Source organism: Sprattus sprattus (assembly GCF_963457725.1).
Source record: "Sprattus sprattus genome assembly, chromosome: 17".
In the NCBI taxonomy this organism is placed as follows: Eukaryota; Metazoa; Chordata; class Actinopteri; order Clupeiformes; family Clupeidae; genus Sprattus; species Sprattus sprattus.
In genome coordinates, this window is record NC_137915.1 from 10611381 (window position 1) to 10626960 (window position 15580).

The 15580-nt window shown below is 43.0% G+C and overlaps 2 protein-coding genes across 2 annotated transcripts; both read left to right on the forward strand.

The window, feature by feature from the left end:
- The first annotated feature begins 1164 nt into the window (after positions 1–1164).
- Positions 1165–2670, forward strand: otulina (OTU deubiquitinase with linear linkage specificity a). The gene is made up of 3 exons (XM_080854701.1): positions 1165–1388; positions 1561–1682; positions 2109–2670. The coding sequence occupies exons 1-3, from the start codon at positions 1260–1262 to the stop codon at positions 2509–2511; spliced, it is 654 nt and encodes a 217-aa protein (XP_080710827.1). The 5' UTR covers positions 1165–1259; the 3' UTR covers positions 2512–2670.
- A 2454-nt stretch (positions 2671–5124) lies between these two features.
- LOC308378276 (uncharacterized protein) lies at positions 5125–15511 on the forward strand (the record flags this gene model as incomplete). The annotated part of the gene is made up of 10 exons (XM_080855138.1): positions 5125–5166; positions 5346–7255; positions 7518–7649; positions 8163–8417; positions 8569–8648; positions 9520–9620; positions 9937–10080; positions 10427–10558; positions 10735–11004; positions 13114–15511. The coding sequence occupies 10 exons, from the start codon at positions 5125–5127 to the stop codon at positions 13327–13329; spliced, it is 3282 nt and encodes a 1093-aa protein (XP_080711264.1). The 3' UTR covers positions 13330–15511.
- Positions 15512–15580: the final 69 nt, after the last annotated feature.

Below are 15580 nucleotides of genomic sequence, written 5' to 3' on the forward strand. Positions count from 1 at the left end.
CAACAACAACAACAACATCCTTATGTGATGCATTTTTAGACCTATATGAGAATGAATATGAATACATAGACCTATATGAGAAGGCGGCTATAATGTCCATCCAGGGGCAGAAAAGATAATTACAAGGAATTATTTTCGTGACAGTTTAACTGAGGTGTGAGTTTGATTCTTGACTCTTTTAAAGAATTAAAAACATCCTTCATTTTATTTTAGATTTTTTTTATTTACTCAGGGATATTTATTTATCTATTAATTAATTGTTATTTATTACTATTTAGCTGTGGCAGTTAGTGTGCACAGCAACTTAAGTTTTTTTTTAGCTGTCTGATGCTGCCTCGTCTGTCTTGTTTTTGTGACAATGAAAATAAAGTACTTTGAACTTTGAACTTATGTTCAGTATTAATCTCTATGTCTTTGATGTATTCCCTCCCTCCATTCAAAGGGGAAACATCTATGTAGAACACAAGCAGGGAATGTCTTCAATTTATACAAAAATGGATCATTGAAAATAACAACCTAGGACTAGATATCAATAGTTGTTGTCCAGAACATAAGGTATCCTAGTATAGGCTTATAGACTGTGAAACAGGTCAACAAAGTCACATCTACACAAAGTTGAGGCAGACCTGTTGAAGGAACTAAGACATGTAAAAGAAACAACAAAAAAGAGATGATGTCACATTTTCAATTAGGCCAATTCAGTGACTGTTCGGCCTAACTAATAAGACTATGAAATACATCCAGCTAATTTTGGAGATGGAAAGGCAACTGTATGTAAGTTTTGATTTCACACTATGCAGGAGGCACACTAAAAAAGGTGGGCCTAAAGACAAATTTGTTGGTCTTTAGTAATTGCAATTGTAAGTATTTGTAATCTGTTTTTAGTTTAGGCATAACTGTTAACAATTTCTGTCAAATTCTATAATCTTACAAAAAGATATGCAACGGTAGAACACAGCTTATGTATCATGTTCATGGTGACATCTGCTGGTGATTTCAAGAATACCATTTTTTTTTCTGCAAACACTCCTAAACACAAGATGGCAGTGCAAATATTAACGTTGTTTGTATTTACAGTTTGTAATTCACGAAAAAGAATAAAGTGTGTCGTATTTTGATGACGAGTACCCACTGTGTGAGCAGCATGGTGAATAACATACCGACCTGCTAACGTTACTTGCGGGCTATGCCTGCTACCACAGACTAATTTTCTTTGTGTGAGGTGTAACGTCAAACATTTTCTGTATAGTGCATGGTAGATGCTATACTCAAAAATGTCGTGGGTCAAATTGTTGGCCTCTGGTAGTGAAGATGTTTTCGACGAAGATACAGATGATCTTAGCCTACAGAACAAGGAATGGAACCACAACATGGAGAAACGAGTCAAGGTAATGTTCATTTGCTGTTCTAGCGATGCTAAAGATGTAACGTTAACAGGGATTAGCTAACTATGGTATTGATATGCTATCTAGCATAGGTTTTTCATGTAATGTCTGTGTTCCGAAACCGGCTGTTACGGAATAACAGTAACTTTGAAATCCTCGACCCTTATTTCTGTAGGATGGTTACCGAGATGGAGTTGACGCAGGGAAAGAGGCATCTCTTCAGCTTGGTTTCAACGAGGGCTACAGGGAGGGAGCAATCCGAATGAAGGCCTTTGGGCAACTTAAAGGAATTGTAAGGTAATGTTAACCTGATTTCCTCCTGACTTGACAGATAACAGATAGCTGGTTCAGGTTGTTGTAGTAGTCCATGGAAACAGCAAGCGCAAAGTCACCCAACTTACTCTAATCTAATCAATCTGCTATTTTTTAGGAAATATGTAAGAGTTTTAGATGGTGCAGGAAAAATGAAGGAATTTAAATAGTCTCGCGTGAGATCAGCCTTGTATCTACGCAGCCTAAAAACCAGTGGATGGTTTCTGCCAGTGTCAAGTTGTGTTCTCCCCTCCCCTCACAGCAAAAGCTGAGCTCAGTGGCATCCCAGTCACGCGACTGTAACACTGGGCATTGTGAACCAAGTCTGTGCTTGCAATAACTCATGTCTCCCTCCCCTTTTATTCCTGACTACACATCCTTTGTTTGTCCTGGCCTCGCTCGCACACACAGTGCCCTGCAGTGTTGGTGTGAGCGGCAAGCTCTAGGGAGTTCTGCCTCAGCCACCATATCCAGCCTGATGCAGGATGTAGTGCAACATGAAGAGGCTATCCTGGAGGCCATGAAGAGGGCTCAGGAGAGGCCCATCCCCAGTGTTGGGGATGTTTCTGAGGGCGTGGAGGACCTAGAGATGGCAATGGATCAGGAACCGCCACAGGCTCAGGCCTGTAGCAAGACAGACTGCTGCAAGAGAGACACGCACTGCAGTAAAGAGCAGTCAGCATCTTCCTCCACTGCCCTGGTGGTGGTGGGCCTGGAGGAGTTGGTCACAAGGTGTGTGAACCTGGCAACAGAGCTGGAACTGCCTGAGGAATTTGTATGTCACATACAGCAGCTGAAGACATATGGACACTGACCCAGTGATTTAAGATGACTGGTATCAAATCACATTGTTCACTTCCTCTACTGGACTGATCCCTTTTTGGCATCATTTCACTGCCCCAATTAGAGATTTAAAAGCACTCAAATGGACAAAGATGCCTGTGGAATTGAAGTGATGTCACTGCAATGGGAAAGAAGTAGACAAGGAATTGATTTCCTTGAAATAGGATGGCCAGCACTGTTATCTTTTGTTACTTTGTACATAGTAAAATACTCCGATTACACATTTAAAGTGAGTTCATTGCCTTTGGGTATTATGTGACAATGAATTTATGCTTTGCAAGACATCTACAGCGTGTCTGACTGAACATCATTAATAGTGTATTGATTTACGACCATGATTAAGGGACTGATATCCACTATGTTGGGTTGTAAATATCACATCTTGCAGTACAGCCTTGAGTTTCTTGTAAATAAAAATACAGAACTATATTACACCTGTATAGAATAAAACAGGCTTCTCACATATGGGAAATTATATAACACCTTCAAAGGCAGGCACAGAGAAAGGTTTTTTCACAGTCCAAACGAAATAGACAACAACATTGTTCATCATGACAAAAATATATAGGATATATTGTGACAAAGAAATTTGCTCAGTTGTTTTGCAGAAGGAATATGGTGAAGCTGTATTTTTCTTGATTTAACAAAACCACTGGTCCAAGCAAGTTACAAAGGAAATCTTTCTTAATACAATAGTGTTATGGCTCTGTTGACTGTAAGCTGAGCCTTTGAAAAAAGTTGCTCGGCGGGACACTGCTTCACCAATCCGTTTGTTGTTGATGATGGCACCATCGAAGGAATGGGCATGCAGTTCCTCCAGGAAACTCCAGAGCCCGCCAGTCGTACTCCCATGTGGTCTCGGTAAATCATGTATGGCGCTGAATTGTAGTGTAGCACCTGCATGATGTACCGTTGAAATAGAATAATTAAGTGACATTAAGTCGTACAAGTAGGTTACAGGCTGTCTAGGTTAGGGGAAACCCTAGGGGAAATCACATAATCTTGCGCGTGGTAATAAATCCTTTCTAGAGGAATTTCCCAGATCGCTGTACAAAACGGACACGTTTCTGCTAAAATGTTATATGGTTCCTCTTGTCTACTCGTCATAGTTGGCCAACATTCGGTGACCTTTATTATGAGCCCTTACGAACACAACGTTCTTAGAAAGTGGACATTCGAACATTGACATTTACTTTAAATCTGAACCCAGTGGCAACAGGAGTGTCAAGCGCTGTTCAGCCTCTAGTCGTCGGAAAGTGAAACTGCTGTGTCTTGTAATCTACGAAACTTCCTGGTGGCAAACAGTTCGTCATTTATCAGACACCAACCAGGGAAGCTTCAGGAGCGGGTAGGGAACGAAACAAAACGCTATAGTTTCAAATTTTGTTTGACCTTGTGTGCTTAAATGTGTTGCAAACTGGAATACGGTACTCTTGAATCCGTATGAACACACCCGAACTAGACTAACGCCCACTCACGAGGCGATGGTTTGGCTTCACAATGCTGCAGTGATAGAAACACAACTAGGCTATATTTGGTATCATGGACTTATGCTGGTTTAATTTCTCAGGCTATTGATCGTTAAAGCCTCCACGTGTCGTTTGTTACACAGGCATTTCTACGATTGTGTTATTATACACTACAACAGGCTACTGTACGTAAACGTACGATTTCATTCCCCTCACGTCCGTTCAACTGCATGCCTGGTACTAGCACGCCTGACCGGTTTACACATTTTCGTGTCTGTCCCTGATCACCACAGCAATTCGAATATGCATTTGAAAAGCTTTAGAAGTAGCGTAAGCATTGAATGTGCATTTCGAATCGGTACATGGTTATGATATACTAAGTAAATTAACTTAATATTATTCGTATCTTACGTGTTTCTTTTTTGTTTGTTGGCTCTGCGTTGGCTATAGTTGCACTTGTGGATAGAAAACGCCTTCCTTACCTAGCATATGCGTTGTGTATGATTTCATCTAATTATATTTTTCAGACAAATCTAAAGACATTCTACCAAACAATATAATATTTAGTGCAGCTATTGTTATGATCACTGTCTTTCTGGAGGAACCACTGTCCCTAGGCCTCCTTAATTTCTGACAACACTACTTTGCTTCTGACAACACTACTTTGCAAAGTGTCACTTCCCTTACCGCTTTCTATGCGCTAATGCAAATTATCCTTTTTTTTTGTGAAACTTATTTTCAATTCACTTCATTCTTTCATAGGACGGAAACAATTGAAATGTCAAAATGGGATTTTAAAAGAAACCGTTTACAAACTAATTATGGGTCAATTTTCTATCTCTCCCATTTACACAGAGCAGAGGGTCCACGTTGTGGATCTCACTAAGGGCTTTGTCCCTTGTCTGAGGACCTGAGCTGAAACCCCAGCCAGGTCCCAGCACACAACATGGGGAATACATTTAGCTGCTGTTGTCCTGCAAGTCCTTGCGACCACCAGGATGAGGGGCAGCGGCTGCTAAATGAGGGCATCCAGAGCCCGCAGACCTCCGCTAAAGTATCAGAGGGGTGTTCACTGAGCCCAGACTGTGCCACTGCAGAGAGGTAAGATAGGAGACATGTCTCTGGGTATGCTTTTCAAAATGTTTGGCAGTCTTCGGGTAGGGATGAAACAGAAGGGTCAGATTTTGATACCTGCATTCATTATTTAAATCCTAACCTTCTCTATAACCTACTTTACAGCTCAGAGACACCCTCACCCACAAATGACCAGGTGACTGACCAGTCAAAACCAGGCTTGCCAGTGGAAACCTCTCAACCTGAGGTGGTCCCTGGTCAGGCAGATTTGCAGGAGGAGGCAGATGCTTTGTCCACGCAGGTGAAGCCTGAGGCATCAGCTGTTATCAGTAATGTGGATGTAAATGCAGCTTCTGCTCTGGAGAAATATGAAACCCAGGATGTTTTCCCGGAGAAGATAGAGAGCGTGGCTGTGTCCACTGAGAAGCTGGAGAGCAAGGAGGCTTCTAACGGGATTAAGAACCAGGCCGCTTCCACCCTCATTGAGAACCAGGCTGTTGCTGTGGTTGAGAACCAGGCTGCTGCTGTGATTGAGAACCAGGCTGTTGCTGTGGTTGAGAACCAGGCTGCTGCTGTGATTGAGAACCAGGCTGCTGCTGTGATTGAGAAGCATTCTTTTTCCACCGAGAAGCTGGACAGCCAAGCCGCTGCTACTGCGATTGAGAGCCAGACCACTTCCACTGTGATAGCATCCACTGCGATTGAGGGCCAGGCCGCCGCCACCATGATCGAGAGCCAGGCCACCGCCCCTGCGATGGAGAGCCATGCCGCCGCCCCTGCGATGGAGAGCCAGGCCGCCGCCCCTGCGATGGAGAGCCAGGCCGCCGCCCCTGCGATGGAGAGCCAGGCCGCCGCCCCTGCGATGGAGAGCCAGGCCGCCGCCCCTGCGATGGAGAGCCAGGCCGCCGCCCCTGCGATGGAGAGCCATGCCGCCGCCCCTGCGATGGAGAGCCAGGCCGCCGCCCCTGCGATGGAGAGCCATGCCGCCGCCCCTGCGATGGAGAGCCAGGCCGCCGCCTCTGTGATGGAGAGCCAGGCCGCCTCTACGACTGAGAGTGAGGCAACTGTGATCGAGAGCGAGGCCACCGGGTTCGAGAGCCAGGCCACTGCTGCCTCCGCAACAGAGAGGGAGGCCACTGCGATCGAGAGCGAGGGCACTGCGATCGAGAGCGAGGGCACTGCGATCGAGAGCGAGGGCACTGCGATCGAGAGCGAGGGCACTGCGATCGAGAGCCAGGCCACTGCGATCGTGAGCCAGGCCACTGCTGCCTCCGCGACAGAGAGTGAGGCCACCGCGATCAAGAGCCAGGCCGCCGCGACCGAGGGCCAGTCTGCCACCGTGATCGAGAGCCAGGCCACTGCGATCGAGAGCCAGGCTGCCGCCACCGCCAAGAAGCTTGTTAGTCCGGCTGTGTCAGCTGATAAGCTGTCCCTTGCAAAACTTGACAAAAGGGTCGTTTTTATGGAGAACCCTGAGACCCTGGGCCCCTCTGTCAAGGTAGAAGCTCCAGTGAAGAAGGAAGCACTTGCTGAACTTCACCAGGAAGTTGTTATGGACTTAAATGGTTCTCTTGTTGAGGAATCCGCCAAATGCCTTTCCATTGGAGCTGACTCCGCCCTTCCAGTGGAGCATTTAACAGAGGAAGCTTCCTCCAAGATGGTAAATAATACCAAAGGAGTAGCCATCACGGAGCCATTGACCCAGGAAGAGGATGGAGTCAAATTGGATGACATTCATGGTGGTATATTGATTAAGGAGATTAATGATGATGTCGTTCTACCCCAAGAGGACCTGTCCATCATTATACCAGCTGTGAAGCTACCGGACCTGCAGGTTCAGAATTCCTTGGCCGAGGAGGTAGTGAATGAGGCTCCCAGGGGGTTGTCTCCTTTCACTGAGATTGCTGCCCAGTTGGACAATGGTGGGCAACAGACACTGCTAGACCCCTCTTCAGCCCTGGATTGCAAAGAGGATGTCCCCCTGCACAGCAGTGAGGATGAGCGGCTGCTCATCCCCAACGTGCTTAGCTCAAGTTTTGCCTTCATAGCCTCAGCAAGCTTAGCATCTATCTCGGAGGAGAGGAATGATAATGGCAAAGTGTTCAGCACAGAGGGACAGCACCCTGAGAGTGGCCTGGAACTCTACTCTGCTCCCACTGACGCTTCTCCAAGGTGAGTCAGGAACATTTAGAGTCAGTTTGATTGGTTTAGTCCCATAATAGAACTTATATTACTATGATGGATCAGGGTTTAGGTCAGACACACAGCTATGTGTGTTTAGACCAATGATAGATGGCTACGCAAACAATTGTTGAGAACTCTGGGATGGACATGTTCAAGATTTAAAAGGGAATTGGCTGCCCGTTTGCCAGTATGCAAGTTTTAAAAACAGTGATTGAGTTTTTCCTAACGCTTGTCTTCCTTTGGCTGACAGTGCGAAGGCTAGCAAGGACAAAATTAGGACTCACAAGGACTCGAACTTCACAGAGGAGCACTGCAATGGTGAAGACTTGAACAGCACCCTCCCCTCAGTTACAGCTGAACAAGCTGTATGCGCTGAGATTAGGTAAGTAGCAGCTGTTAAGCACTCATGCCACCAACAGATGGCAACAAAAGACTGGTGCAATTCTGTAGTGTGTTTTTAATTCCAAAGATATTTTCGTTCTGAGACATGCAGACACAACAATTCCTTTGCAAGGGGGTTTCACACCATGTGACTCTGTTCCATTCAAGAGGTGTTAATCAGAAGAAGTGTTAAGATGGAGAACATTTACATTGCTATTTTGTCCTCATTGGCTTAGATGGCCAATTTAATATCTGATTTCTGTGCCAATATGGCCATTTTTTTCGTAGAATGAAATTATAGAATAGAAATATGTATGTGTAAATAATGTTTGTCTAAATGTCTTAACAACAGGTTTTTAGTCATGCCGATACAGTTCTATGGGATGACATGATTTTATTGGGGCCTTCCAGCAGTCTCATTTGAATTGTTTACCATAAGATTGCATGCACACAATAATCAGTTTAACATTAGTAAAGCACATCCCTTCATCACAACACTTTTATTCGTGTACAGAGGCTCTGCTGCAGACTCTGCCCCCCAGGACTGTGTGTCTGGCCTGAGCACTGTGTCTTCACTGGGTGACCTGTCGGAGGGACAAGAGACTGTGAAATCCCAGGTGTCCAAGCAGCATGAGCTAGACATAGAGGCAAAGAGTGTTGCCACTGGAGTCACTGATGGAGGTCAGATCGTGGGTCCCCAGGGTGAGACACCTAGGAGCACTGGCAGGATGAGCCCGGCGTCGGACGGGCATGAGACCTGGATTGATTGGTATGTCAATCGCACAACCATTTACCATGTTAGATTCACAAATTCATTTTGGATCAAGTCAGTTTAAGCCATTAATTAAAGCATTGACAGTCAGGGAGCTTGTAGTTGTATGTCATCTGTATTAGATTTGACTGTACCTTTCTCCCTAAAGTGAAGGAGATCTCTACCGTGGCGAGGAGGAGCTTGAGGAAGAGGAAGAGGTGGAGAAGGGAAAACTGATGGAAATGACGGGTAAACCACCTTCTGTGATTGCTTCGTTAGGAATGTTAGGAATTTTTTGTATTGGTTTGTGATTAATACATCTTTCAATTTATTGAGAGAAAAATACTGATTTGCCATTGAAGTGAAGTGACGAAGTAAACAAGCCTTGACAATGTGATGTTCACCATACATTAATGGCAAACAACACATATTTCAATTAACTTTTAAGAGCATATTTTCTTTATTCCTGATTAACCCATCAGATTGTGTAAAACTTGCAAGCTAACCAATTTAGGTAATTTCAGACTATACCAACAACTAAAGCACTGATAAAAACTAGCTTCCGCCTTATTTAATTTGCTTCGCTGTGGTCAAATGCGATGTTTTTCTATATAGTATACTTGAATAACAGGTTGTTCTTACAGTTATGGTAAGAAATATTTGACAAATTACCTTCAGGGCTTTCCTGAGGTTTTGCCGCAAGCATTTCTGACGTTCTGGAATTCTCAAACTTGTAAATAAAGCATAGTATAAATATAAAACAATGCATTATATACGTATAAAACTATGCATAATAAAAGTATAAAACGATGTATAACAAAATAAATCCAAGATTACCACTGTCCGACTATTACCACTGTCCGACTATTACCACTGTCTATGACTATTACCGCAACGGAGATGGTGCACAGTGATATATCGGGTCAAGGGGCATCATAAAGTGCGATTAATCTGATGCTGATCTCTTATCTTCTAATCTTTTTAAAGCATAATTTTTCTGTTTTTTTTTATTCTGTTACTATTGTTATTTTCACAACCCTACTTCAATTATATATCCTTTTTCCATGTGCATTATCAGTATCTATATCCTGTCTCAATTATCCTTTCAATACATTTCCAGGACTTGAGGACCGATGCAGTTTTGACCCGCCCGTGGCCATTATGATTTACAGCGAGAGGGAATGGAAAGGGCAGACCACCAAAAGCACTGTCATCAGAAAGGTTTGTTTTACTTTTTTAAAGTACACATAGCATTTTAAGTGTGCTCCAGAAAACGTATAGCTCTGTGCTTTTACGTTTATGTTCAAGAATTTGCCTGCTTCAATGACTTTGGCCTCAATGGATATCAGACTGTAGTGAATAGTATGGAAGTTAAAGGAGTTGGCTGGATGCAGTATTTACTCTTTTAATGTAACTGCTTCCAGTGCTTGATCCCTGGGAACTCCTTGCTCCACTAAATGAGTTGGACCAGAAATGCCATCCAGCCGGACACTAACTATCATTTACCCTGTCCCTCTGTGTGTGCGCCTTTCTCCAGGGCTACGCTGTTCTCTCCCAGAGCTTTGGATGCATCCGGCGGGTCAGAGGAGACAACTACTGTGCCTTGCGAGCCACCCTTTACCAGGCACTGATGAACACTACCCAGCTTCCTGAGTGGGTACAGCAAGAGAGCTTCTTATTGGTATGCCCACCTCCCCCTACCTTTGAGGGTACAGACTATACATAGTTGGGTGTGTTACCACGGTCTTATTTAGAATGGAATGCATGTCTCAGAGGAAATTCAAATATGTTTTATTGTTGAAAGATCTATTCATTCTGTGTAGGTGGAGAAGTAAGCCACATAGAAAAATATATGCTTTGAAAATGTGATTCATTGTCGACCATAGTGTGGTATGTTGTTAGTATAGGGGGTTTTGGTCAGGAATCTTAATGTACCATACAGTTCACAAGATATCTGTTTTTGACCTCAGGTCCGGAGAGTTGTAATTTTTGAGGTTTCTTTAATTTTGCCTTTTCCTTTTACCCAGATCCCAGAGGAGCTGGAGGCACGTTACGGTCTGATTAAAGGATGGGTGTTTCCTGACATTTGCAAGCAGACCAGTGGGAGCGAAAATGCTGTTGATCTGATGAAACACTACCTGGGCCTTCTCCAGAAATGGGTACAAGCATTTGTGCATTGTCACATTGGTCTGATAGTGTGTTAACTGGTAATATGCGCTTGTCGATATGTTATTTTTCCATATCGACAAGCGCATATTGTCATTACAGTGATTGTCATTATGGCAAGGTACATATTGGCGTTGCTGTGTATTCATTTTTATGTGTGTGTGTACAGTGGCAGGCAGCGGCAGCCTCCCCTGGGCTTGAGGGCCGCAGGCGTGTGTGTGAGCAGCTCTTCCAGGGCGACGAGGATGAATTTGGTCTCATGGAGGCGCTCAAGCTACTGATGTTAGCCTGTGGCGTGGAGTTGCACGCCGCCATGCAGAGGGGTGATGACGTGCCCATCTTCTGCTGGCTGCTATTCGCCCGCGACACCTCCTCATGTCCACGCACGTTCCTGACCAACCACCTGAGCCAGGTGGGCTTCAGTGGAGGCATGGAGCAGGTGAGAGGGGTCAGGGGGACTGTTCCTGTTGTTGTTTGTCAGTTGTTGTGTTTGCTTAAATGACCACCTTAATCTGGATGTGGAACATGCTAGAGATATTGTAGTCCATTTCAACCCACGTCACCTTGTCTCTAGGGAACAATAGCACACTCTTTTTTTCTCTTTGTGTTATCAAGGCAATGCTACATTCACCCATCGTATCACAATATGTGTCCATAGAGAAATAGAAATATCCTATGAACCTAACGAAGGAGACATTAAGAATAATTGCATGAGCATTCATCAATTCTTGGAGTGATGACAGAGGTTAATCAACTCTCTAACCACACCTTTTACAAACAGCCAACCCTAATGCACAGCAGGTGGTCTACACACTACACTTGCCTAACCCATTACACCTCTACTTAACTTTCCAGCGGAATATATCATTTTAACATTACTTATTGAGAATAATGTAATCAGATTGACACAAAAGAATTTGTATTTGTTGTAGACTCTCCTCGATTCAAACTAAGTATGACAACAACAAAAAAAACTAGGTGACCAGGGAACTGTTCGGCGACGCTCGCTAAGTGGTTTAGCGAGCTAAATTCCAGGCTAAAAAAAGACAACACCACTTTAGCGAGTTCGCGGAACCAACTTTTGCTCAATAACCATGGTAATTAATCGCTTAGCCCTAGCCTGCTCCAGGGCAGGCTAAGCAAAGTTTAGCTGGCTAAACTTGCCACACCCACGCCAAAAGGAGGGATCCCACTGACAATGAGTCATATTAATAGTTTGATTAGCGTAGGAAGTTCTTTGCGATCGCCAAGAAGATCCATTTTTCCATCATGATGAGTTCTTGTATGAGTGCTACCGATCCACCCGACAAGGAATAATTCATTTAAAAGACCTTCTCGAGTCATTTATTGCATACCGTCGAACATTGAATGTCTTCTATTTTTGTAATGTCGGCGATGCGGAGAACAAAGCACTCATAATTATATGACATTGGTACAGTTGATAAACCAGAAATAACTTTCATTCGCAGCCCGAGACGTGATTTTTAGTTTGCAAATGAATAGCCTAACGTTTTCATTGATCCCAGGAAATTTGAGCACATAACCCATCTCCATTACGGAGATATTGGCTAAAGTTGTTTAAGCCTACTTTAACTTACATCATTGCAAACGTTTAGTTTTGCAAACGTGTCTAGTTTTTGTGCAGTAGTGAATGGTGGAGGTGGATGGTAAGGTGGATGCATGATAAGAAGGGAGAAATAAACACAATTTATTTGCATTGCTTCAATTTATTGAATATCTCACATTTAGTCATTTAGCAGACGGTTTTATTCAAAGCGATTTTAAACTACAGTTCTTACGAAGGTGAGGGGAGTCGAACCGGAGATCTGCTGCATGCAAGTCATACGCTCTACCCGCTGCACCAAAGTCACATGTTCGGCATGAGAAAAGATATCACTTCTTAGACAGCCTATAAACAGTTTCTTTAATGCTGTCGTAGTCGCAGCAGAGTTGAATTTTGACATAATTATGGTCTTGAATTCTTCATAACGCGTTCATGGTCATATCCTGCCTTAGCGGAGAAAAAAATTAGCCTTTTTCTTTGAGTTTAGACTATAGTGCCGTTATAAATATCATGGTTTTGGCGATCGACCTCTCCTGCCTTTTGAAGAGGGACGTGCACGCGCAATTTAGCTGATGATTTTAGCCTGGGATAAATTAACGAGAGGTTAAAATAAATTAGCGCCCGTCACCAGACGGGCTTGGCCTGTCCTCAATTAGCGAGCTAGTTAATCTCCAGTTGCGAGCTAAATTAATTATCTTAGCTTCAGTTGTACGCCGAACAGGGCCCAGGCCATCTTTGTCATGGTTACTGTTGTGGAATGACACTCTCTGGTTTACTTCATGAAGAAATAGATTCTTGTTAGTTTACCTATATGTTTTTGATTGGTGATTTTAAATGCAGATTTGAAGAAAACTTGTTGTGTGACATTACTGGCATCTCGGTTGCCTGTAGCAATTCACCCTTTCACTGCTAGATGGGAACCTGTGTCAGATTGTTGGGTTAATATAACAACCAACATTTGATCTCTTGTTTTCTGTCTTATAGGTGGAGATGTTTCTCCTGGGTTACACCCTCCACCACACTATCAAGACCTACCGCCTCTACATGGCCGACACAGAGGAGTTCATCACTCATTACCCTGATGACCACATTCAGGACTGGCCCTGTGTCTGCCTGGTAACCGAGGACGACCGCCATTATAACGTGGCAGTTGGCGAGCCTGCCCGTCCTCAGGAGGAACTCTCCGGAGGACCTCAGTGATTGGCCACCCAGTTATTAAACTGCAGCTTAATTGTTGACCCAAGACACCAGGGTCAGATTATGGCCAACTCAGGATACTATTTTACACAATTTTAAGCTTACTTAAATATATTATTTTCTCATCATGATATTTACTACTGTATTGTGGAGTTTTTCTCTGGAAGTCTTGCTTTGGAAGATACTGAGGCATTTGTTGACTATGTACAGTAACTTCATACCTCATGCAGATGAACTTGAAAAAAAAAAAAAAGATGACTGCTGTGAAGTATTCTTTTAAGCACAATAGGATGCTTGAAGAAAAGTAACTTGAAGATGTAAGCCTTGGAAAAAAAAATAGTGCAATGATTCATACTGGTCAAGGAAGCACAGGTTGGGACATTGGGCCAGCTTGGCAACCAGTAATTCAAATGAAATGGGTCTCATCATGGTTTGTTGCCCTTACAGACAAACAATATAATGACAGTAGCCCATGAAGAAAATGACTAACTCTGCCTGGCCAGCACACTTTAACATAGTTTGTGGTTAGAATTTGTGCATTCCTCAACCATGCCTGATTTCTCATACACAAAGCAACAGGACTGTTTTTTGTCTTTTTACTTATGAAGTAAGGTGGTACACTATTTAAGGTGGTACAAAACAAGCCTTCTAATTATAGAAATGTGCCAATACTTCAACAAGTGGATTTACACAGCCTTCTTTTGAGGATTTTCTACCTTATGTATTAAAAGGGGGGATACAAGACATTTGGGGAGCTCAAGTAATATTTTCTTGTACTACTGATTTTAATAGGCTAACAACAGATTCTATATTTTTATACTTAGTTCAGGTTTAGGTGAAATTAGTTATGTAAATTAACTTTTAGCAGGTTAATATTAATCTGATACTCGTGTTTAAGAAACAAGGAGGACAAAAAGGACTTTGAAAATGTGTGTGAAACAGGTGCAGTTTTAATATTTCCAGACTGTAATAAAAGACACATTTTACCAATAAATACAGAGCCGGGTGATATGTTGAACTTCACAATGGACCATGTAGATACAGTTATTTAAGAAACAAGATTCTAATTCATGATACATAATAACACAGATGATTCTGGTTCAAAAATAGCTTTCACATGATCATGCTTGATAAATTCAAAGCTGACAACGTGGACTGCCAGATTTGAAGATAAAAATCACCTCAAGTATCACTTTAAAGTGACCAGCTATAAAATATGGCCTGTATACTTGATATTGCAACTCTATAAGGTAATGTATAAGATGATTAACCAAATGTTCAATATGAAGAATCAGTATGGGGAATTCAGAATCAGTGTGAGATATGAAGATGGTTTAAGTCTGTCATTTCGGCTCAGGTGCACCACTTTCATTTTTTGGTAAAGAGGTCTTGCCCTGCAAGGCTAATTCCAACACAGTGACGGTGTGTACAACCTAAAAAGCAAAAACCTGACTGACTCTGCACTGGTGCATTGACATGTCTAACTAAAGTTGAATGCAGGTTCCATTTTGACATCTATATAAAACATAGATAAGGAAGACTTCAGAATTCAGTGTTCTACAAAGATTAAAAAGAAAAATCTGATAAAAAAATACTTTAAAAGAAAAACTGAAACCCTATTCCCAAGGCTTTAAGGAGTCTTTTGACTAGATAATGCATTCAATAAAAAGAAATATTCCCTTGTGGCTATTGTTTTCTTCAAAAAGAAACGCCCTGCTCTGCTCAAAGGTCAACAAACAGCTTAGTGGCAGCCAAAGAATATACTTCCAGTGTTTCGTTTCAAACATGTCTTGTTGCATTCCAAAGGGAGATGGCCTCTGTGCTTGTGGCTCCTTTGGCTTTGTTGCAGCCCATTACAGTTAATGTGACTGAAGTGTAGACAAGCCATCCAATGGAGAAAAAGGAAGAAAGGACACGCCCAAGTCAGTTTCCTACATACTGGCACATCGCAATTAGTATACTGCCAAAATGTAGCTCGTTTGGAACACAGTTATATTGGATAATACCTGCGTAGGTGCCTACAGGGGCGTCAGCTTACTGCTGTCGAAGTGACAAAAGCAGAAAGATGGATGCAGTATCCACCACGTCTGATTGGTTGATCCCCAATAGCTGTGTGGGTTGTCACCAATAGCTCCCCCAAATGGGAGATTGTGCGCATGCTTCTGAATGTGGTCACACGCATGAAGACCACCAGAGGAGTTAGTGTAGCCCCACCCCACCCCACCCCAACCCAACCGAGTCCCTTGTTCACCTC